Source organism: Erythranthe guttata, chromosome 8, assembly GCF_056151865.1.
Source record: "Erythranthe guttata isolate IM_541 chromosome 8, IM_541, whole genome shotgun sequence".
Taxonomy (NCBI): Eukaryota; Viridiplantae; Streptophyta; class Magnoliopsida; order Lamiales; family Phrymaceae; genus Erythranthe; species Erythranthe guttata.
Window position 1 is genome coordinate 2,091,518 of NC_142540.1, and position 26,774 is coordinate 2,118,291.

The 26,774-nt window shown below is 33.1% G+C and overlaps 1 protein-coding gene across 2 annotated transcripts; it reads left to right on the forward strand.

Annotated features, from left to right (window-relative positions):
* Positions 1-19,751: 19,751 nt before the first annotated feature.
* LOC105972280 (BEL1-like homeodomain protein 2) lies at positions 19,752-25,962 on the forward strand. 2 transcript variants are annotated; one of them, XM_012997218.2, is made up of 5 exons: positions 19,752-20,406; positions 20,632-22,121; positions 22,812-23,194; positions 24,196-24,256; positions 25,206-25,962. In XM_012997218.2, exons 2-5 carry the CDS (start codon positions 20,748-20,750, stop codon positions 25,704-25,706), a joined length of 2,319 nt encoding a protein of 772 aa, XP_012852672.2. In that variant the 5' UTR covers positions 19,752-20,406; positions 20,632-20,747; the 3' UTR covers positions 25,707-25,962. The 2 variants fall into 2 exon arrangements, 1 of the variants encoding a protein (XP_012852672.2); XR_016033059.1 differs by having other exon boundaries at positions 19,975-20,406; positions 24,196-24,969; positions 25,028-25,962.
* Positions 25,963-26,774: the final 812 nt, after the last annotated feature.

Genomic DNA, 26,774 nt, shown 5'->3' on the forward strand with positions numbered 1-26,774 from the left:
AATTAAGATCCATGATCGACTGATTGTTGTAAACCCCAGACGAATAAAAAGGTCCTAGGTTAGAAAATAGCCATATACGATTTTCTATATAAATGGATGTATATTCAAATCCTATTAGGGTTACGTTTTTTAACAATCAATAGACATTATATTCTCTTCCAAGTTCTCTCTTTATTTTGGTTTAATTTTTCTTCCGTTGAATTCGTCTTGGCCGGCAACTATTCCGGCGGCTAGAAGAGTAGGGTCTGGTCTTGAAGGTGTAGTTCATATACCATCATACACAATCTGAATTTAAGTTTCGAAACAAAAACTATATTTCAAGCCAAACGTCTAGGTTTTGACATAAGTTCATATTTAGTACAACTTTTAAATATATTTTCTCTTTTTCACGAGTGTTTATTTATTCTATATGATCAATAAAAAAAAATATTTCCCTTCAAAATAAAAAGAATTTATTGACATAATTTGGTAGGTAGTCGGCAGCAGATGAGTGGTGGAAAATACTCAACCCCAAAAGGCCAATAAGGGAAAAAAAAAAATAAATAAATAAAATAAAATAAAATTCATTATCAGCCAACCTAATTAGCTTTTGTTTTTTTGGTAAACCGCAAATTAATTATCTATCTGTCAATAATGTATGTTTTGCCTTTCCATTGGCCTTTTCTATAATCCTCTGCCACGTCAACGTTGACTTCTAGAACACCCCAATCAATTAAACACGTAAGATAAATCGAATAATACTTTTTATTTTTTTTAATGAAGGAAACTGGAGCAACTTCTCAATTTTCATACATGCTTCTTCATGGTTAGCCTAGTGTAGTTTTAATTATTACGTATCTCGTATAATTTATAAATTATTATACGATCGTTTATGTTTATTCAGTGTATTTATATAGTTGACAGCGGATTCCTTCATTAAAAAATAATAATAAATAAATAAATAAATAATATTTTCAAAGGTTTGGGTTAATTCGGCTTGGATTTGGCCCACTTTAAGTATAAATATTTTGGGTCGCGTTGAATGTGAATTTCTTGTTTTGGGCTCTTTTCTTTATTAAATTGGGCCAATTCCAAGTAACCTTATAAAAATTCAATATTATATAAGACAAATAATACAAAAAAAAAAAAAAGAATAATCAATAGTTTGATGCAATGTATGGTACATATTTACCAAAAGAATTTATTGAACACGATTTGGTCGGTGCAGCTAACAAACCAATGCAAGTCCCAATGAAATTTAATACCAAATTGCAATAATTATTCCACAGTCCGAATTTTAGGACCATATATATGATGAAAACCAAATAAGTATCAAACTGCAGTCTTTCATACAAATTAATTTCTAGCCATGCAAAATAAATAAATATTTTTTCTAGAAAAAGAAATTAAAAAAAAAAAATCCCCTACCCCTACCCATCATCTCTTTATTTATGAAGATTTTATAATTTATAAATATATTAAATGATATATAAATTATAATAAAAAAAAAAAAAAAAAAAAGTCATGATCCCTATCTCCCATGGCATTTGCATTGCCCCCCAAAATAAACAGTCTGTCAATGTACATATCTTTTTTATCTCCACAACACGTGTCAGGCTATGAGGGATTGTTGGCCACCTGGACCACCGTTCCCACGTGGCCAAGGCCACCCTCTGCCGGCCGCGCCACCACAGACGGTGGAGGACCACCATTCATATATATATATATCACCAATAATAATAATAATCTCCCCACTCTTTGTTCCGCAAGTGCTCGCCCTTTCAATTGGTCCCTTTCTTAATGGGCCCCATTCATTAAACTTTGTCCAAAGCCCATATTTCCTTTTTTTGCTTTTTTTCTCTCTCTCTCTCCTCCTTTTTAATTTACCTTTTCCATTTAATTTCACTCAAATAAAAAATAAAATTATAATATTTTCCTTTTTCATTAAAAAAAATATTCACTCCTCGGTAATACCCTAAGTTCTGAACATTAAATGCATAATCTTCAGAATGATGTAAAAAGGCCAGGAGTTCTCAGGATAGAGTAAAATAAAAAAGATTAAATTAATTTGGGGTAATTAATAATTATTAAAAATGAAATTTATTGAAATTAAAAAAAAAGTGGAGCCATACCATGAGAATGTTGGTCTTTTTACTTAAATGTGACAATCAGACTGGAAAACGACCTAAATGAGAAGGACATTACTATTTTGTTTCCTTAGAAAAACAATTAAATAAATTAATAAATATGCATGAATTCTATGATATATATGTGGGTGTGTCTTAATTACCAATTCACCACACGAATTATTAAAAAAAAAAGAAAAGTAAAATTGAAAATATTGAAATGAAGTCTATTTTTTTCCTGGGGCCTGTCAATTGTGTGAAAAATGCCAATTTTTGTTAGGGTTCACTTTTGAAATGTTGAGGATAAAGTGCCTATAAAGTAGAAAATAAAAATAAATAAAAATTAAAAAAACCAACTTTAGTAATTTATGAGTCGTGAGTCTTGTTGCTGTCTTGGAAAAAAAAAACTCATTATTTTATTTTTAATTTTCTTATTTTTGGTTGATATTTTTACTTTTTCAAGTCATAAAATGAGGAGTGGAATAGTATGGCATTCAAGTGTTTCTTTATTTGCCTCAAATTGTAGGTCTAAGCACTTAATTGTACTTCACTTATTAGTAAGATCCAATGCCAAGTAACTTTCCTATTTTATTTATAGTAATTTTTATACAAAAAAATGAATTAATGTTCCGTTTTACCAAGATTGAATTATATGCAGTGGCGCGGAGCCAGTATAGGGCCAGGGGCCATAACCCCTAACATTTTTCAAATCTCTATTTATGTACGATAACATTAACGGTCCTCTTCATAAACTTTTTAATACATCTGCCTGCCCTCTCAAACTTAAAATTCTGACGACTCCACTAGTGAATATTAGTGAATATTTAGGTGTATCGTTTATACGATTTACTATACATACCTATCTAACTACTCATTTTGCACACATTTACATGTTCGAAGAAAGAACGTCGACTTATTTAAATTTGATTAAATAAAAAAAGGACCTTGAAACATATATAAGACTTACACAAGTTAGACTATTAAAGAAATAGAAATAACCGTTGTCTCATTCAACAAAAAAATAAATTAATTTTATAAAATGGGTCCTATGCGTGACAGAAATGGCACCTTTGAAATAGCAACATTTTCTACATTTATTTATTTATTTATCAAATTAATTTCAACAGTTTGGACCAATGAAAGAAGAAAACTGAAATTATAAAATAAACGTGGATCATTGTTTGGTGGGGTGGAGTGCTTAAATACTAAGTAAATTAATATATAATTAAGGTTGTCAGTTGCTTGAATATCATCCATATATTATATCCACTTCAATTGTTATAAATTTGTTGGTTAATCTTTTACATCATTAGGTAAAATGTACCCATTTTTCTCATTTTATTTATTTAATTCTTTTATTTTATTTTTGCAAACAAGCAATCATGTTATTATTGGTTATTTGATTTTACAAGTTACCTACTTCTTTTTTCTTTGATAACATTTTATGAATCTAAAATTACCAATTATACATTGAAAGGTCATTCTTTAGTGTATATATATATAGACCATGTATATATATATTGTCAATTATGTAATGATGATGTAATGAAAAATTCAAATGCACTATTGAGTAATCATGACAACATGATTAGTATTTCTTAATTTAAAAAATAGCGTACCTAAGACTTACTCAGATAATAATTTTTGAGCGAGACCTTTCTCCAAATAATTATTATTGCCTTTATTTACTTTGAATTTTTTTTACATTTTTCTTTTGTAATTAACTATATATAAATACAAAGTTTAATTACCAAATAAAAGAAGAAGAAAAATCCCAAGTAGTAGTGGGATTGTGGTGCCCAAAATAAGAAAGCGAAAAATAAAAAGAAAGGAATAATTTCTTTGATGTCAAAAAGTAGAAGCTAAAGTAAAGAAAGATCCAAATTTCAATTTACAACTACTAGTATATTTTGATTTATGATAATAAATAAATAAATAAACTTATTATAAGTAGTAAATAATGTACATACAAATAGGAAGGATAGGGGGTTGGGCCGGGTGGGTTAGTGGATTTGGGTAGGGTTTTAATTTAATTATTTGTATTAAATATTTTTTTAATTAGGCACGTAATTAAATTTGGTAGGCTTTCGAGCTAAATAGCTTTAGCAAAAATTTCAATCATTTCATTTTCCATTCTTGATTGGGCAAAAAGAGACAGTCAAGAATAGAAATTTGGCGTTGACGCTTCCTCGTACGAACACACACACACACACTACACCTACGCCTGTTTGTTTTAGTGTGTACTTTTGTTTACCATTCTTTCTCTTTCACTGCAATCTGATGCTTACTGTTTTAGTACTATTTCTTTTTATTTTTTTTATTTTTTTTTAATTTCCAAAAAGTTTGATAAGCCTATATGTATACAGTATATATATGTAAATGGAATGGACCATTCTATTTTTAATAATATAGAAAATCTATCGTGGGAACTATATAGTAATTTCGTCATCTTCTGTTGTAACGTAGCTATGTTTAGTATATTATTAATATATATATATAGTTAAATTAAATAAAAGAAATCTTTTAGGGGTAGCTAAAATTAAGTGGATCTTTTTGTGCAAAATTAATTTAAAAATCCCATCATAAATTACATGGTTTTAAATACACTTTGCATCTAAAGTATAGCATATATAACAATAGGGTCCGAGTAAATTTGAGTCCTCTAGAAAATTGGGCTTTGGGCGTGGGTACATACTGCCCCACGACAGGGTCTGAAGTATTTTCGGTGACATATTATTTATAATGATTACCACTTTTAAAATTTGTTTTTATTTTGCAAATTATATCACTAATATATTAAATAAAATCGGGAAAATAGATATACAATTCTCATGTTTTGTCGTAGGACTATGCATTCTTAAAATTGGATGAAATCTTAAAATTAGTTAATAATTCATTTTGTGAGTTCAAAACTCTTAATGTATAATTTTTTGATTCTTAATATATTTAACTTAAAACTTATAATTATTTATTTTTACTTATTAAATATGAAATAAAGTTTTGAAGAGAACGGTTATACCAACAAAAAAGCATTTGCTAAAAAGAAGCAACGAAAATGCGTGTGATGATAATAAATTATGAAAGAGGGGGCACGTGTGCGGGAACCGACTTAGGCACGTGAGGAAAGGGGGCTAGAGTATAAAATAGATATTTTGAGGGGGCTGAAGTGATAATAGTATTATATAAATGTATGTATGATGAGAAGTGGTCCCATCTAAGCGCGTGGGGGAGTAAAGGGGTGAGAATCACGTGACAGTCACCCAAAAATATATGAGACAGATGGGGAAGAGGGGTTGGCTTGTCATCAATCAATCTGCTCTGCAGTTGGAAAAGTTTCTCTTCACCCTTTCACACCTTACTTAGCTAATCTTTTTAATTAGGGGTCATTAGCAATACACCCCTCATTTAGATAAAAAAAACTAGTGATATGTCCATACCATAATTCTTTCTTTGTGAAAACCCCCTAGAATATTTATTTCCAATCTTACCCCTCTAGTAGTGTATCACGTTTTTTTTTTAATTATCCAGTAATTTCGAAATCCCTATTAATGAGGCACCTAATCCTGCTAATTAGGCTTAATTATATATTTTCCCTAATTTATCTCAATTATTCCTTTTTTCTCTCTTTCCATAATAATTTAATTCCTAAAAATCTGTTCCAAATTCCTAAAAAATTGCTACGAAATCAAAAAAATAAAATAAAAAAATAATCGGATTTTATTATTTTTATTTTTTATTTTTATATTATTTTTGGACTTTATTTAGTCATTTTGAATTTATTTTGAATTTTAATATTGTTTAATAAAAATATTATTTTAAATTTTTTTTTTTAAACTTTTTTTAAACAAAAAATTGAAATTTTTCTCTCGATAGGTTTGCAACGCCGAATATGACTATGGTTGAATATGACTATATGTGACTATAAACTGTAGTCATATTCTTTCTTTGTATTGTTGTTTTTTACATTTTGAACTTAAAAGTTCCGATTATATGGCATAGTCATGTTTACCAAATCATATAAATAACCAGAAAATATAAAACAACGAAGATTCCCTATTTTTTATTTTTTATTTTTTATTTTTTTTATTATTTATTTGTTTTAATATTTTTTTAATATTTTCTTAAATTCTTTTTAAACGAAAAATTGAAATTTCCCCGACAAGTTTACTACGCTGAATATGACTATAGTTGAATATGACTATTGCCTAATATGACTGTATGTGACTATATCAACTGTAGTCATATTCTTTCTTTATTTTGTCTGTTTTTGCATTTTCAACGTTAAATACCTGATTATATGGTGCAGTACAGTCATGTTTACCGAATTACATTAAAAAAAACGAAGACCGCTTATTATTTACAAAAAAATTCAATCAACATCCACACAAAAAAAATCATAATTTTGAATTTTGTTATTACAAGTCAACTTGTAGCCACACAAATACATCGAAAAAATCACATGTATCAATTTTTCAACTAAAAACAACCAACAACATCATTGTAAATTAGAATAAAACCTACAGATTTTATATATGACTATGTATGGCTACATATGACTATATATAACTACATAGTTGATTATCTCCAATTAGTCTGTTGTTCGACAATTAATTCGAGAAAAAAAATATATCAATTAACCTTGACTGTAGTCATATCAAGTCTATATTTATTCAATAACAGTGCGTCCAATGTGACTCCAATGTGACTCCGATGTGACTACACTCCTAGTCTATATATATATATATATATATATATATATATATATATATATATATATATATATATATATATATATATATATATATATATATATATATATATATATATTGTTCCAGAGCACAAACACTCGAGAAATTCAATCCCTTGAGCACAAAGTTTGCCCAATAAGCTTCTTTCACACTCAAACAAACAAATTTATTTCGATTATCTACCTACCTACCTATTTCATATTGTGAACAACCAAACTGTTATCAAATTCTATTCCATAAACATTTACAGTTAGCAAGTGGTGACCTAGATATCTATCCTCTTCAGTCTTCACACACACACACACACGCGCGCGCACACACACAGTGACTGAAAAATAAATACACACACATCAGACAATTTGATGCAGAGTGAGTTTTCTCACACACACACACACTGAGAGTGAAAAATAAACACACACACACAGTGAGTGAAAAATAAATACACAGACATTATATATATATATATATATATATATATATATATATATATATATATATATATATATTTTGTGGAAAGAGCGTGAAAAAAAAAACTCACCCTCAAAGTTCTTTCACATATAAACACCAAAAAATAGTAGCAATTCTTTTTGCACCAAGACAGGAACACCAAGTTGTGTAAGATTGAATTGAATCTCAGACATTGAGAGATCAATGTTTCGTAAGCGCAAAAAGTAAAAAAAAATATCGACCAATAATTATATAAATCTGCATTAGTTGATCAGAGAAAAGAATCGAGAGGTGTCTGTAATAATATATGATGTTACCCCAATTCTGAGAGAACGAGAGGAGAGAGAACGAGAGAGATATGGAGATATAAAGAGAGAATTAATGTAATCCTACAATCACGTGAGAGGTTATGGAAAATAAATATTGCAATTATTTAAAAAACCTACTTATAAGGGTATTTTCGACTTATCATATTTTGTTGAGGGGGTTTCACTAATTAAGATTGGATTTTGGGTTTAGGCAAAAGTCTTAAAAGTCAAATGGGTTTTACTCATAATATTTTCCATTTGAGGGGGGTATTGCACATTTCCCCTTTTAATTATTTGTTAAGCTAATTTCATGAGTTTAAATCCAATTAGTGGTGGAGATTAATTGAACAACAATTTCCACCTATTTTATTACTAATCAATACGAGGATTAATTAATATGAAATTAGAAAAAAAATTAGTTTTTGTCCTTCGAGTTTACCTTAATTCAACATTTGGTTCTTCTTGTTTACAAAAAAACAGATTTAGTCCCTCATTAGTTTGATTACATTAAATACTGGTATAATTGACGAAATGGCCAAAACTACTAAATGTTTGAAACATGAGAAACAAATTTTCCTTTTCTGTGAATATGAGGACCGAATATGAAATCGAGGAAAACTTAAGGAACAGAAAATGTATTTCTCCCATTATAAATTATAAATATACGGCAATCACATATTTTATTGTCGCAGATAATATTATCTTTTTTTTTTTGAGTAAATTCAAGTCCATTACAGGGGGAAATAGGGGGGGGGGGACTCGAACCCTAGACCGTTACCCTATTGGTAAAGGCTAGGTACCAACTCTCCTAATGAGGGTTGGTCGCAGATAATATTATCTTAACTAATTAATAAAATTCATTCATAGTTGAGGCCTTGAGATTAGAGACACGTGGAATATACAACTAACTAATTGCATTTGTCGCCTCGTTTACCCATACAAAAATTACACCAACCCGTACGAACGTGTTAGTTGAGATTTTAAGAGATGATTTTATCAAAGAGTGATACTCAGTCCGTTTCTAAATATATGCGGTTTTTCACCTTTGCACAAGTCTTGAGAAACTCAATAAATATGTATCGATTTTAAGAAAATATATATTGTTAGACCAATATATTTGGCAGCAATTAATTGAACGCACTAAACTACATGATTAAATTTCCTCTTTCTCCCTTTTCTGAGTTTCGCCATTTTAAATTTTGTTTGCAAGTATATATATATATATATATATATATATATATATATATATATATATATATATATATATATATATATATACATATATGTGTCCCATATTTATTGCAATATTTCGACCATACATTCGCAGAAAGAAATAATAGAAAAAAATAAAACAAAAAAATAAATAAAAAGAATCATGTGCCATATTTATGTTAAAGTAGGGCCAAAATATGAGCAGACCCAAAATTGGCAGTTGTGCAGCATTATGGCATTTACATTTGTTTTTCACTGAAAATTCCCAAAATTATTATTTCTTTCATGCAATAAGGTAAAACAATGGTTTTTCAATTGTCATTTTCGGTCTCAATTTGAGGAGACTTCTTTTTTCAAACTTTATTTATTACCTTCCAAATCTTGCACAAATTATTTTACACAATTCTTTTTACAAATTTCATAAATTTTACAAGAACCAATTAGTTATGTACGAAACAATTAAACCAACGAGACTGATTTATAATTTTATTTTTACGGATTTTTTTTTAAAACTATTATAAATCAAGTAATATAATGACTAATTATAATAAAATAGATTTCATCTTCTGAATTTTGAATGAGAAATAAAGTACTAGGTGGACAAATTCAAGTAATCGGATCGAAAATAAATCATATAACAACATATAAAAAACATTTTCAACAAAGGCTCTAATTAAACTCCACGAAGTTGAATATTTTAGAAAACCTAACAAAATAGATAAAATGTTCGAGGGTCTTTTAAAGGGATGGCCGAAAATATCTAAATATCTTTTTCGAATTCGAAATTACGTTTGAACCTCATAAACTAAATTGGTCCCGCAACAGAAGGACAATTTTTTTTAGTGTTTAATTTAAATTTATTGAAATAATTTATAATTTATAATTGTATTTCATCTAATTACATTTAGATGTGCATGGGTTTTATTTTTTAAAATTTTGAATTCAATTTTTGTATACGGGATGGGTAAATAGTAATATAGATATTAATTTCACAACAATCCAATATAGTTATGACTTGTGATTCAAAAGAGGGGTTCTTTGATATAACCCTTTCAATACTTCTTTTAATAGGGAAACGCCCGTGTCTTTCCTCTTTTTTTTTTTTTTTTTATATTTAATTATTTATTATTTAATTATTTTCGTTTTTTTAACTTTTTTTTCTATCCGATATATTAATCGACTATGAAACATATTAAATCGACTATGATGAACTATAGTCGATTAAGGAACCGACTATTAAAAATAACAAATAACAACTGTTAGAATTTATTTCGTGCAGATATAAATTATTTGTGTCAGATTCAGTTTTTTTTGTCACTGTTGCGTGAAGTGTTGCAACAGTTCGTGAAACAGTTTGTAAAAACAGAAATAAACGAGACACAAATTTAATGTGGTTCAGATACAATTGTACCCTACATCCACGGGGACCTGCAAATAAAATTTACTAATTTTTAGTTTTACGAATACAATAATAGGACTTAATCAAAATACAAAGACTCCCTCTTTGTTGACGCCGTTCTTGTATACTACGCTGAATTATAAATCTTCAATTTGCAGCACGTCCCTTGCTCCGCACGGTTGAACTCCCTTCAACGCTGAATCCCTCAGTCGGCGGATCGATCTCCTCCCGAGATCTGTTTAAGCCCCTCTCCCGAAGAACCGATCTTCTTTTTATATAGAAGAAGCAAACTTGTGATACTTCTTGAATCTTGGTGTCTTCACCACAAAGCCTTGAAGCTGATATATTTCTATGAAAATCACGTATCACGATGGAGCAATAAAAACGAGAGCAAATAATATTTTCTCTGTAAATTTTTCTCTCGATAAAAAAGACGCTGGAAGAGCGACACAGAAAAGAGAAAATCTTTCTCTCCAAAAAGCAGCCAATAAAAACGAGAGTAAAGAAAATATTCTGTGTAATTTTTCCTCTCCAAGAAGGCGTGCAACACCAACAAAGAAACGAGAGATTTGTTTCTCTCAAAAAGACGCACAATCAAACGCCATGTTGTGCTGCTTCTTTTATTCTATGAAAAATAAGAATCCTGTAGAAAAACAAAGCTCATTAGGGTTAGTTTCAATCTTACGTAAAGAAAAGGAATTGTGTAACAAGGAAAGTCTTTATCAAGGAAATTCCTTGTTAACACATCACTTATGCAATTAAAATAAATTAATGACAAAATAAGAGTTTAAAGCATTAAGGAAACTTCCCTAGCTTTAGACACACGTTTTTCACACACGTGTCGAAAAACCAAAATCAGAATCCTCTCGGATTCTAACAATCTCCCCCTTTGTCATCTATTTATTATAATCAAGTCCTCCCCCTTAGTCAAATACCTGAAAAATAAATCAATTAGATGATAGACGGAAACAATAAAACTAAGGATCATCCTCAGCATTAAAGGAACAGCCAACAACGAGAGTGGCATCAACTGCTGCAATAGAAAGTGCCACAGTTTCAACAACTGTTCCCACAGTAGTGGCTTCGCCAGGTAGTTCACAACGGAGTCAGCTCCCCCTGCATGTGTATCTTCCTCTTTGAATGATCCTTAGGCAGCCTCTTGTAAATGCATTCATTCTTCCCCTTTGCTTACTCGGCTTGATAGACTTGGAAGGCGGTGGATAACAACGTGGTAAATTATCCACGTGATAAGGACTCAGCAAATAACGTCGGCATTAGCTCCTCCTTCTATATTCTTGTGAAGCTCTGGAGAAATTAAACAAGGAAACCAATTAATGACAATTACCACAATAATAATAAAAAATGGAATTCCTTCTTGACACGTTCAGGTGATTAATATGGAGAGATTCTTTATTTCTTCTCAAATTATCTAATGAGATAACTAAGGAAAATATGTTCCTCATATTAATACACATCTCCATAGAAATCCACTTGGTGTTGTGGACTTAGAATCCCACCGAGATTCTAACACTCTCCCCCTTTGGCATTGATTGGTCAGAATATTTACTCCCCCTAAATATATGATACCTGCATGAACAAGGGTTAGCAAATTCAGAATAACATCTGCACATATAAACTGTTGCAACAGTTTATCAAACAGTTCAGCAGATAGTGTAAACCATAAATAAACCATAGTTCCAAAATAAAGGCAGATAATTCGTTCAGATAAGCACGAGATAAAAGGATATGCAGTAGCAGAAACAACTTCTCTGCACAATGCTTATTATTTGTCCTATATTTCTGCCCAGCAACTGTCTGATGCACTGTAGCAACAGTTGTCGGAACTCCCCCTGCATTCCTGCACTGTTCCAGCAACTGTCTGATGCACTGTCGCAACAGTTGTCGAAACTCTCCCTGTGTTCATGCCATCGTTACTGTTCTTTTCTCCCCCTTTCTGGGCAATCACCATGCATAGATAACTCAACATGGACTAATGATCTTGATGATTCGAGCAAGCTGTTCAAACACTTAACAAAAAGATCAAACGTAGAGAGAATTTTGAAAGTAAGTAAGAAGAATCACCATACATGACGGGAACACAAAATCACAAACTCACACACTCAATAACACACGATAATTGCAATGCGAAATCAAAAGGATAGTGATATCAAATCCAGCATTAAATAACAAAGACTACAGACTTTGCCAAACTTCATACGAAACGTGGAGATGAGAGGAGTAAACTCAATAGATCCGGTTGCAACAAAAAATTAAATGTAACCGGCACATAAACAAAAATCCCGTCTCTCTTTCTTTTTTTTTTTTTTTTTTAAATAATGCCTAATGCAAGACAAGAAATAAACATGAGAAATAAACATGAATGAAGAGACATATGTGAATAGGATACTGCATGGACAAACAAAACATATGGGATTTATCTTCACATTCACGATAAACGCAATCCCCAAAAATCCGACTGCCAGTGCAACCAATAAACTTAATAATCCCAAGTCAAACACAAAGATGCTCTTATTAGGTAGCGTACACACACGTCTAATGGTAGCTTTTTCCCATGAAAAATAGAGCAATTAAAAGGAACGAGATTATGGTGGTCGTGCAATGTGTAGTCCCCTGGGCTTTCTAATTGAGCCTTGTAGTGAGTGTTCGATCAAGTGGTTTACTGGCTCGACTCAACTAGGCTTCGAACTATTCACTGACCATATGTATAATTTATATTGGCCGTGCAATGTGTAGTCCCCTGGGCTTTCTAATTGAGCCGTGTAGCGAGCTTTCGGCCATGTGATTTACTGACTCGACTCAAAAAGGCTTCGAACTATTCACTGACCAAATGGTTGTAGATATATATATATATTAGTAACAGTAGTTCAAGAGTAGCTTTCACTCATTAAAAGAGGCAGCTTTTCCCTATAAAAACATCCAACCATGACAAGACTATTCAGAGAAATAAATAAGTTGGAGCCTTTTAAGTAATCATTTCGGGAATTGGTGAAGTTCTACCCCCACAAATTTTAGAAATACACGAAGTATCAAATTCACATTTGTCTCAATCATATGCAGTATGCTTAATGCTGGTCCTATATGAGATGCAAAAACATATGAAGTGTCCTACCCCTAAAAGTTGCAAGTCTGGACACACAGACTGTTGCAACAGTTCATGCAACTGCATCAGATTAAGCAACATAAATTCCCAGCGATTTTCGCAAGGAATCAAATCTTTGTGCATCAAGGGTTTTTGCAAAAGCATCAGTCAATTCATTCTCTGTTGCAGCATAATCAATCGAGACAACCCCCTTTTCGACCAAGCCCCTTATGAAAAGATGACAAATATCAGTAAGCTTAGTTCTCGAATGCTGAATTGGATTCATAAACTTATTTTTCGCATACAAATTATCACAATTCAGATTACCAAGTTTTTTATTCCCCAAACTAGCTTTGTCACCAGAACTGTTGGAACAGTTAGTACTATCATCACATGAGTTTAAAGAAGTAATGGCAGATAAACAATTAAGATCAGACTTCTTTACCCAGATTTTTTGTTGAGTTTTATTCACTAAATCAACCTTTATCTTGGGTTTTTGAGACGACACAAAAGTGTGATCAATTTTAGCGGAAAGTGGTGAGCAGGCCATTATTCTTTTAACCATTTTCAAGTACTTAAAACACCTGGGTCGTATATGACCAGGAACATGACAAAAATGACAGGTAGGAACAAAAACTTTTCTTTGAAATGGTTGTGTTGGTGCAACTGTCGCAACAGTCTGTGAAACAGTGGATTGCTTAACAAAATTGATTTTTCTTTTAGGATTTTCTTTCTGTTTCGATGCACCAGTAAATAGCTGGTTACCCCCTATACCTATACGACAGTAGTTCGGCTGATTTTTGTTCAAAATTTCATTCAAAGTTACTCTACCAGTATTAAACTTAGAAATAACATCTTGGGTTTGAGCAAATTTAGCCTGCAAGCTATCTATTTCTCTACTAGAAGAAATAACATTTTGTTCAAGAGTAGAAATTCTTACCTTTAACACTTTATTTTCCTCTATGAGAACATGCTTATCATTTTCAAGGCGCTTATTTACCTCAGATACTTCAAGCCACTTCCGGTACATTTTTTCATATACATCTTTCACCTCTTCGAGGGTTGGCTCTTCATCATCACTACTACTCTCAGATTCACCTGCAAAATTAAATGATGAAGTCAGACTATTGTCCTTATTTAAAGATAATTCATCATACCTGAAATCTGTCGGACAGACTGTTGCAACAGTTTCAGCGACAGTCTCTTTGCACTTGCTTATCTGAGTAGTACCACTGAATGCCATAAAGTTTGTGGTGTGATCTTCTTTGTTCTTCTCATCCTCATCACTGTCCTCTTTATCACTCCAAACAGTGGTGAGTGACATCCTCTTTTTCTTCAAAGTGTTCGCACACTCGGCCTGAATATGTCCAAAACCCCCACACTCTCGACATTGCATTCTCCTAGACTTTGCATCATCAGAATAACCATTATTAGAAAAAAATTAGGGTTAACATACTTACCTGATTGAGAGGAACTTCCTCTATTTTCAAGCTTTTGACGCAAACTTTCGAGGTTATTTGACATAATTGCTAAGGATTCTTCAACATCAATGTCATACTCATGAAATGTTTGGTCTTGTGAGATGCCATGGGAAGCTTCAGCCTGGAATGCCACATTCTTCACCTTTTTCTTTTCTCGAATATTTGCTCTAAAATTCATTTCTTGGGTTTGCAGTTTACCCATGAGTTCATCTAGCTTCAGCGTATTGATATCCCTCACTTCTTCAATTGCTGCAACTCTGTAAGCAAATCTTTCTGGTAAAGAACGTAGTGCCTTTCTTACCAACTTTGTTTCCGAGTATTGTTCACCTAGTGCATACGATTCATTTGAAATGTCACACAGTTTAGCGTGAAAATCAGCAATCGTCTCGTCCTCCTCCATATGAAGACTCTCAAATCTTGTGGCTAGCATCTGCAACTTAGATGTTTTAACAGTTGATGTGCCTTCATACGTCACTTGTAGGATCTCCCATGCCCTTTTTGCAGATTCACACGATGCTATCAGTTTGAACTGATTGTCACCAACGCCACTGAAAATTGAGTTTATCGCCCTCGAGTTGTAATTGGCAAGTAATATCTCTTCATTAGTCCATGCTTCTTCTGGTTTTACCGTTTGCATACCATCCGTTCCTTTAGCCATGGGCGGGGTCCAACCAGTCACAATAGCACGCCAAGCTCGTTCATCAACTGACTTGATGAACATCTTCATCTTCGATTTCCAGTAAGAGTAATTTGATCCATCCAAGAGAGGTGGTCGTACTGTAGACGCTCCTTCACGATGAAACATATCTGCATAAAACAAATTAAAAAATTAAATCCCAAAATCTCACTAAGTGTATCTAGTGACAAGCTCTTGATGCCAATTTGTTAGAATTTATTTCGTGCAGATATAAATTATTTGTGTCAGATTCAGTTTTTTTTGTCACTGTTGCGTGAAGTGTTGCAACAGTTCGTGAAACAGTTTGTAAAAACAGAAATAAACGAGACACAAATTTAATGTGGTTCAGATACAATTGTACCCTACATCCACGGGGACCTGCAAATAAAATTTACTAATTTTTAGTTTTACGAATACAATAATAGGACTTAATCAAAATACAAAGACTCCCTCTTTGTTGACGCCGTTCTTGTATACTACGCTGAATTATAAATCTTCAATTTGCAGCACGTCCCTTGCTCCGCACGGTTGAACTCCCTTCAACGCTGAATCCCTCAGTCGGCGGATCGATCTCCTCCCGAGATCTGTTTAAGCCCCTCTCCCGAAGAACCGATCTTCTTTTTATATAGAAGAAGCAAACTTGTGATACTTCTTGAATCTTGGTGTCTTCACCACAAAGCCTTGAAGCTGATATATTTCTATGAAAATCACGTATCACGATGGAGCAATAAAAACGAGAGCAAATAATATTTTCTCTGTAAATTTTTCTCTCGATAAAAAAGACGCTGGAAGAGCGACACAGAAAAGAGAAAATCTTTCTCTCCAAAAAGCAGCCAATAAAAACGAGAGTAAAGAAAATATTCTGTGTAATTTTTCCTCTCCAAGAAGGCGTGCAACACCAACAAAGAAACGAGAGATTTGTTTCTCTCAAAAAGACGCACAATCAAACGCCATGTTGTGCTGCTTCTTTTATTCTATGAAAAATAAGAATCCTGTAGAAAAACAAAGCTCATTAGGGTTAGTTTCAATCTTACGTAAAGAAAAGGAATTGTGTAACAAGGAAAGTCTTTATCAAGGAAATTCCTTGTTAACACATCACTTATGCAATTAAAATAAATTAATGACAAAATAAGAGTTTAAAGCATTAAGGAAACTTCCCTAGCTTTAGACACACGTTTTTCACACACGTGTCGAAAAACCAAAATCAGAATCCTCTCGGATTCTAACAACAACTACAAAACTACAAACTCAACTATATTTTACAAAAACAAACGATATACAAACTTTATAATTGATTTATACAATTGGAATCAATAAACAAAAAATATTAAAAAAAAAAAAAAAAAATTGGAGTCAATGAAGCATATTAATCGACTATGATGTGAAGCATAATCGATTAAATTTCTGCTACCAAACATAACAAATCACAACTGCGAAAAAATGCAAAATCAACTATATATTACAAAAACAAAAAATATACAAATATTATAAATGATTTATACAATTGAAAGCAATAAACAAAAAATCCAAAAAAAAAAAAAATAAAATAAATTGGAGTCGATGAACCTTAATCGACTACCAGAGTATAGTCGATTAGCTTAATCGACTATGAACATGTACATAGTCGATTAAGGTTTCAGCATGCGCGAAATTCTCTACACGGGCCTTCATCCATCCAATCCACCAAAAAACCCTAAATCTGCCTCCCCATCGTCACCACATCGCCGTCACAACACACCATCACCACCTTACTTTGATATTATGACGGTTTTTTTTTTTTATTACAAATAAATAAATAAAATCACAACTCGCACCACCAACCAAAGCAGAACCACCACCCATCAAAATCCGATTTCGGCGACAAATCTACAATTTTACCTCTTTTCGCCGCCGATGTAGCAATCGTGGCATTAATTCAAACTCAGAATCACTAACAAAATCATCATCATCTTTATGGCTTTTGTTAAGATCTGCCGACGACGACCCCGACCCCGACTCTGACGGCGACGGCGACGGAGACGGCACCGACGACAATGGCTTCAACGGAATTAGCATCGATTTTCTGGTTGGTTCTTCATCTTAATTCCGAACAAGAATAATCTAAAGAATTGAGCGAGAAAATTATAATAGAGAGAAAAAAAAAACAGAGAATTTGACGGGAGAAGAAGAGACGGGAGAGAAGAGAAAATAAGATTAGGGTTTGAAAGAGTATAGTAGACAATTAAGGGTAGTTTTGGAATTATGAAAATATCACTTGGGTGGAATATTAGCTAGGGGTTTTTCTCTAATTATTTTTGGGAGGGGGTGTTTCCTTTAACTCATTTTCCTAGATGAGAGGGTTCTTGCTGATTATCCCATCAAAAAATCGTATCTTTTCAGATTTTTTATTTTCTTCGGTTGACAGGTATATTAAATTTAATATAGTTCAAAAATAAAAAATCGAAAAAAAAAATTGCAAATACTAAGAAGGGTAAAGAAAGAGCTAGATGAAATAAAGACTTTAGGAAAGGTTGAATTAGAAAGTAGAAAGCATTGATTTTTGGCATCGCCAAACCAAAACGGTAAAATCCCTGAGTTCAGTTACATGTTTCTTTCAGCCCGCCCGACCCATATAACCGAACTTCATTACCCGCAAACCCTAACTTTCGCACGTGCCACTATCTATTTATTAATCTCCCCGCATTTATTTTTCTATCTACCTTTTTTTTATTTCTCACATTTTCTTAATATATAGTATTTTGTTTTTTTTCCCTACATATATATAGATATGGAAGTGCCAAGATGATCAATTACCTTTTTACCCTCTCCAACCAAACAAAATAGCCTAATACCACATAAGATTCATCACCTCGATCTTTTTTGTTCATGATGGTGTCTCAACTCTCGACTAAGGGTGGAAATTAGACAAATCGAATTGGAAGTAGCTCTTTCAGAAAAAAAAAAAAAAAAAAAAAATCATTTTTTGTATTAATGAAAAAATAATTTTCAATTCTAAATAATTTTGTTTTTAATTTATCAGAACCGGAGATATTTTGGAAACTCCATTTTAATTTTAATTTTCAAATTACTTAAATCTTGGTCGACGTAATCTGAAAATTTCATTCCAGTTTTCAATCCTCACCCTCGAGAGCGTCGTCCCTACCCAAATTCTAAGTCGTGTAGTTTAATTTCCATCACACATTATTTCTTGTAAATTATTCATGCATATAAATACAAGAAGTGATTAAATTGAGAGGTAATTAGTTAGATAAGATAAATACAACAATATCTAAGAAAAATGCGACAAATGAGACTTAAGCGAATAAAACAATTATATTAATTAGACATCATAATTGACAAAAAAAAATAATGTATTGACCCCATCTGATTAATGTTGCTGTCATGTTTATAAGAATAGCAAGGGCAATAAAGTCACATAAATAAACCCTAGTATCTTATTAAGAGATTGACTTCGTCCTCAAGTCATTGTTTTTTATATTGCTTTTAGTTTACAATAATCATTAATCAAGTGATTATATATAGATCAATGGTTCAGATCACTCGGGAATTATTTATGCCCTAATTAGTTTATTTATCATTAAACCATGGGCATCACAAAATTAAAAGAAGCTAAATCTCTAACTACCATATAATATACAATGTGACAAAAAAAATTCCTCTAAACAAAAGCAAGAATTTTAAAATGTTGAAGCTCTAAATTAAATAACAAAAAGACAAAAGTTAGGAGATGAGTACTAAAATACCAAAAAAACCAATGAGTGTCACAATATGTATCATAGATATGTTTTCATGTCAATAAAATCATTCCACCACCAATAATTCAATCCGCGCTTTCATTTTTTGTATTATAATATTTAAAACATTAAATTGAAATTAAAAAAAAAAAAAATTCAAATGCGATATATAACTGAAAACAAAATATCTCTGTTTCCTTTCTACATTTAAATCAAGAAATTAAATGTTATTAAAAAAATGTGGGCAAAAATATGATTCGTACTCGAACTATTTGTCTTAATTTTATTTATTTATTTTTAATGCTGTTGTCCTTGTTTAATTAAATATCGAAATTGCACGACTACAAATATATATATATGTGGGGGGCAACATGGTAATTTCAGATGCTGATTAATAATTCAGGTCTGTTATCTTTGTCCTCAGCTGTATCAAATAAACACTAGTCCTTTTAACTTTCTTTGTCAAGTTGTAGAAGAAATTGAAAAATAAATACATAAACTAATAATAAATAAATATAAAATAATAGCATAAAATATAGGTAAGTGAAAAAAGGAGAGATGTAGAAGAAATAGCGACCTCTTCTCTCCCATTTCACATAATTTGGTGTGCACTCCGTGTGTGTGTGTGTGTGTGTGTGAGAGAGAGAGAGAGAGAGAGAGAGAGAGAGAGAGAGAGAGAGAGAGAGAGAGAGAGGCGCACACATATGTAAGTATCATATATTCAGAGATGTTTATTATAATATAAAAAGAAAAAGAAAAAGGAAGAAAAATATCGGTTTGTTTTTTAGTTCTTCTCTCTTTCGAGAAGGCGATTGCAGAGAACAACAGCACTCTCACTGCAAACAGCAACAATTAAAGAGATAGAAAATTAAATAAAAAGGAGAGAGAGAAAGAGAAAGAGAAAGAGAGAGAGAGAAACGACAGCCTCAGAAACAGCAGACAGAGATAGAGAGAGAGAAGGAGAGAGAGAGAGAGAGCAAGCAAGAAAGAATTCAAGACTCATCATCATCATCATCATCAACAACTATATATATATATATAAATATATATCAGAAATTGTTTTTGCGATCTTTCTCTCTTTTATTTATATATATATATATATATATATTATATATATAGTTGGGTTGATAATTCACAGAAGAAGAAAACGATATCTGAGGGCTTGTCACACTTTTCACAACCTGCAACTATAAGAGGTATATATTTTTACATGAATTAATAATAAAGCTGAAATCTTTGTGTATGTATATATATGTATGTATATGTGTGAACCACTAATATAATCAAATTCAGAAAGACTCGTTTGATGCTTTCACTTTTTCATCCTTACTTCCCTTTTTGTTCTTCCCTTTTTTCTCTCTCTTCTCTCTCTCTCTCATACATCTGTATCTATATATACCATATACATATATATGTAACAGGGTTTTCATTTCTCCATCGATCAATCTGAATAAAGAAGAAGAAGAAGATAATAAATTAATTTGGTCAGGGGGGCTAAGAGAAAATTAGAAACGACGATGAAGATAGAGACAGTGATATGGGAATAGCAACGCCGCCGCCGCCAACAGTCGCCTCTCACCGGAAAGTACACAATTCTGTTCAATTCTCCGACGAGAACAAAAGGCCGTCGATTTTTTCTATGTCCGAAGATTATCATCATCAAGGTAGTATTTTCAGTTTCTCGAATGGATTCGAGAGATCGCAACAAGAACAACAACAACAACATCACAATCAGCAGCAGCAGCAACAACAACACATAGCCCAGCAGATCCGACGGGATAAACTCCGGGTCCAAGGATTCGACCCGCCGCCGCCGCTTGTCGGAATCGAGGAGGAAGAAACCGGCGGGATTCCCGTCTACGAACCCGCAGGTATGTTGTCGGAAATGTTCGGCTTCCCATCCGGCGGCGCCTCCACTGCAACGGAATTGCTCGAGAATCAGATACTCCAGAGCTACCGGAATCCACGGGCTGGGCCGCCGCCCTCCGCCGCGGATTGGTTCTCCCACCACCGCCAAGGCATGGTGGTGGGTGGTGGCTCCGGCGGTGATTTGGGGGTTTCCAAGCATCACCATCATCATCATCAACAACAACAGCAACAGCAACAGCAGCATCAGATTTCGGGCATTAATGCTGACTCAGCGGCGGCCATGCAGCTTTTTCTGATGAACCCACCGCAACAGCAGCAGCGGCAAAGGTCGCCGTCGCCGTCAACCTCCCACCAAAACCCACCCCACGAATCCACTTCATCCACACTCCACATGCTTCTTCCAAACCCTTCTTCTTCCTCCTCCACACTCCACCACACCTTACATAACGCGCCTCCAGGAGGGGCTTTCGGTCAATTCACATGGCTTCAAAACAGCGGGAACGAAAGCAGCAACCCTAGCGAAATTAATCCAGGAGTTGTAGAAGGACAAGGACTCTCGTTATCTTTGTCTTCTTCTCTGCAGCACCTGGAGGCGGCGAAAGCGGAGGAGCTGAGGATGGGGGAGGGCGGTATGCTGTTCTTCGGTCAAGGCGGCGGAGGGTCAACTCCGGCAACACAGTATCAGTTCAAGAATTCCGGCGGCGGCGGAATCGGCCATAGCCACCAGCTGCATGTGGGGATGGGCTCTTCTTTCGGATCGGTGAATATGCTGCGTAGTTCAAAGTACGCTAAGGCAGCTCAAGAATTGCTGGAAGAGTTTTGCAGCGTCGGTAGGGGCCATTTCAAGAAGAGCAAATTCAGGAAAGGGCAGAATAACAACAACGGATCAAACCCTAGTGCCGGCGGCGCCGCCACCAGCGGCGCCGCCGCTGCAGGTGGCGGAAATTCATCGTCTTCTTCGAAAGACATTCCACCACTATCGGCTGGTGACAGGCTTGAGCATCAGAGAAGAAAGGTCAAACTGTTATCTATGCTTGACGAGGCACGTATTCTCTCTCTCTCTCTCTCTCTCTCTGTGTGTGTCAACTTTCTCTCTCTAAAACAATTCATCCATTCATTAGCCAATCATAATTTTTGTTTGGTTTAGTTAATTAATTGATTAATTAATTAATTAGTCCGATTGCTTACGAAATCCATCCACCGGTGATTATTCAATTGCCGGCCAATGATACAGGTTCCCACGGATTCAATTAATTTAATTCAAACAACTGAATTTTAATTAAACTCGTACCTAATTAAATATTTTTATCACTAATTTAATTAGATTATTGGTGGGGTATAAATAAATTAGGGTAGACAAGCTTTTCATTTGGTGAATGAACACGAGTGCCTAACCACTCTTCACTCCCAATATTTCATTTAATTATTAATTTCAAGATTAGATTTTTTCTCTCCTTTTCTTCAAATATCTCTTTAATTAAACAATACATATATATTGAATATATATATATATATATATATATATATGATCCATATGAATCAGATTATGTATTGTTGTCTGTATTGGGACAAGTGATCATCATCCCCAATCAAGACAAGGGATATTCTTCCCTTTCACATCATCAATCATTTCACTGCACACACAATTATTTAATTAATTAATTAATTTTCTATTATTAGTGCATGCAATAATATAATATAATGAAATATTATAAAATGGAAAAAACGACAGGTGGACAGAAGGTACAACCACTACTGCGAGCAAATGCAGATGGTGGTGAACTCGTTCGACATGGTGATGGGATTCGGTGCGGCGGTGCCGTACACGTGCCTGGCGCAGAAGGCGATGTCCCGCCACTTCCGGTGCCTGAAGGACGCCATCGCCGCCCAGCTGAAGAACAGCTGCGAGCTATTGGGGGAGAAAGACGCCGGCACATCCGGTGTTACAAAGGGCGAAACGCCGCGCCTGAGAATGCTGGAGCAAAGCCTCCGCCAGCAGAGGGCGTTCCACCAGATGGGCATGATGGAGCAGGAAGCGTGGCGGCCGCAGCGCGGCTTGCCGGAAAGATCCGTCAACATCCTCCGCGCGTGGCTTTTCGAGCATTTTCTTCACCCGTACGTTTTTTCTTTTTCTTCTTACATTTTCTTTTTATTATTATTATTTTTTTTAATTATTATGGGATGAACAAAAGTTGGTTTAACCTAATCAACGAACAAATGATTATTAGTACAGAATTCTATGATAAGACAATTATTTATTTAATTATCTTTCGCTCGAAAGGCTGAAAAAGTAGAGTAATTGCGTCATATATAATATATTTAATTTATTCTTTTTTTTTTATAATAAATTAAAATAATTATTTTCTCCTGCAATTAATAATCATATATATATATAGTAGGCCATTAGCCTATATCTCTAGCTTCATCCAATCCTGTATATATTATTATATTACAATAACAAAAAGTGTGTATTATTATTACTATTACTATTAACAACCAGTGTAGGTAATATTTTATTACTATTTGTTTTTTAATTTACTTTTAAAAAATTACTGCTACTATATATGATTCTTGAAAATTCAGTGTCCTTTTCCTGAGTAGCTAGGGGTCCTTTCTGTTGACTACTATGATTCATAGTATAAAGTAAATTCTTGCATAATAATTAACATGATCTAGTAAATTAAATATATATTATTATTAATAGAGTGGGCAGCTTTTAACATCCTAGAATATTATTTGACTGTAAAAAAAGTAAATTTTATTAGTACGTAGCATGTAAGAAGTAGTGGTTTAATTTAATTTTGAAAAAAAAAAAAGACAAAACACCATGAGTGTGTGTTTTGAAAAAAGAAGGAAAAGGCGTGCAGCTGTCGACTTTACTTCTGCTACTGCTGCTGCTTGCTGCATCGTCTGCATATATACTATCGCTGCCACTGTTTCTATTATATACATATATATATATATATATATATATATATATATGTATGTATCTCTCTCTTAGATTGCCACGCCCCATGCAGCATAATAATAATAATAATAATAATAATTAAATTAACAAAAAGAAAAAAAAAGATTTATAAAATGACGTCGTTTTGGATGTTTGGTCTGAATCTCAGGTACCCAAGCGATGCAGATAAGCATCTGTTGGCCCGACAGACTGGTCTATCAAGAAACCAGGTATTTCTTCGTATTATTACTATAATCGTGTTTCCTTTTTTTTTTTATCGATGAATATATATTTATAAAACGGGGTTTATTTTGCGTAACGCCGTTAAGACAGAGTAAAGTACACGTACTATAGTCTATATATATATGTATATGTTGAATCGGGGGTTGCCAGCTCGTGAGTTGTTTGCATGGGTTTTGTTCTGTGTTTTTATTTTCTTTCTGGGTAAAAAATATATATGAAATTTAATAATAAAAAGGCAAAGGCTATTATATTTTCTGGTCCACTTTTTTAATTTATTATTGTATCTTTGGATACTTTTTTATTTTTTTATTTCCCACAAAGACATAAATTCTGAAACAATGAGAAACCCACTGTCAATAGTTGCACCAGACCCCCAAGTACAGTGTAGAGTGAGACATCAAACTTTGCAGCTTTCTCTCTCTAGATCTCTCTCTCTCTCTCTCTAGATCTCAACACGTACACACAATTAATGGTTTTCAACCATTCGATCTCTGTACTGAAAACGATAGATTTAAGAGCAAGATGCTATCTAGCTCTATTTTTATACATTGTGTAAACTAGTGTAGTTTCTTTTTTTTTTTTTTTTTTTCGTTACATGCATACTACTATATTATCCACATGGGTTTAATTTTGTTTTATTCGTTTTACTACATCATCATAATTTGATACTTTTTAATCATAATAAAAATGAAACAACTGAGTTTTGAGATTGAAGAGAAAAAGACAAAAATTGTTACTTGGACGATTCCCTAATGTAGGACGCCACGTGTCATGTGTGTTTGTCTTTTTCCTCGGTTGATAATGTTTAAATAGAAACATCATTAAATTCCTAGTTTGATTGAAATTCATCAATATTTACTAAATCTTAACAAAATCTAATTTAATGAATTTATTATTATTTTTAATTGTGTGTGTGTGTGTTTTAATTAATTACAGGTATCGAACTGGTTCATAAATGCGAGGGTCCGTTTGTGGAAACCCATGGTGGAAGAAATGTACCAACAAGAAGCCAAAGACGACTCTGCTGCATCAAATGACCAAAACAGCAGCGGCAGTGCACAAACTCCAACGCCTCCCTCCACCGCCGCAATTACTCCTCCTCCACCACCACCACCACCACCACCCACTATGATAAGATCAGAAATCAATAATAATGCCCATCTTGAAAACGACCCTTCATACATCGCAATTAATACTAGGCAAGTCTTCTCGGAAAACCAACCCCCCACCACTTCCCTCCCCTCCGCCGCCGCCGCCTCCACGGCGGCGCATCCTTTTCCGACGGCCATGCACGACGACCAGTCTGCAATCGGAGCTACTACGTTCATCAGGTTTGGGGCGAACGCGGGTGACGTGTCACTCACTCTAGGGCTACGTCACGCCGGAAACATGCCGGAGAAGAATCCGTTCTCGGTTAGGGATTTTGGTGGCTGTTGATTTTAATATTAATTAGCTAAATCATCATTAATATACCACTGCTTAAATAAGAAATTTAAACCTTGTCACAGTTTATAGTTTTTTTTGTTTTTTTTTTCTTCAGCAGTACTTGAAATTAGTTCTATTTTCAATTTTTTTTTTAATTTCTGTCTACTCTTAGACAAATACATAATGAGAACTTAGAAACTAATGTTAGCAAAGTTTTAATTACCAGGTTTTATTGTAATTGTATAGTTACAAGTTTTGCACCTTTTAATCCTTCATTATGTATTATTTGCATTAATCTATATATATTATATTTCTGTGTATTAATTACCAATTTCAGTGTAATAAAATTAATATATACTCCCTCTGTTCCATAATATCTGTCTCTTTTGAGAATTTTTTTTGTTTCATATTATCTGTCACTTTACAATTCCAATGCTGCATTAATTGCTCATTTTTTTTTAATTTTACCCTTATTAACTCTATAGCACTCTTCATGCATTAATTAATAAATAAGGATATTTTGGTCCATCAATATCTATTTTCCTGAAATCAAGACATATTTATTGAGATCCTTAAGATTTGTGACAAGGTGAAAAACGACACCTATATAGGAACGGAGGGAGTATATATATCAGGGTTTCTTGAAATAAATTATCTACATTAATCAAGAATTTATTTTAGCACAAATTAAAAAAATGGACGAATATTTAATTTGTCTGATTTAACTACTCCATGTATAAGCTAATATTATCTATATATTTATTACATATCTGTGAATTAAATAATTTTAATTTAGTACTAATATTGTCTATTATCCTGAAATGCACACAGTTGGCATTCACATCTGGCTTGAAGATAATTAAATTTATAAAGTATTTTTCAGGCATATTTACTGTACTTTTGGACTTCACATTCAATTCATTCATCATGTTATATTCCAGGCCAGCAAAAATATTTTTCCCGCCAAAGTGATCTTGCTCATTAATCAAATAATTAATTAAAAAACATTTAATTTGACACATTTAATTAAATGATGTTTCTCAGATTTGAAGTTTTGAAGTCTTGTCACATTTAATTTCT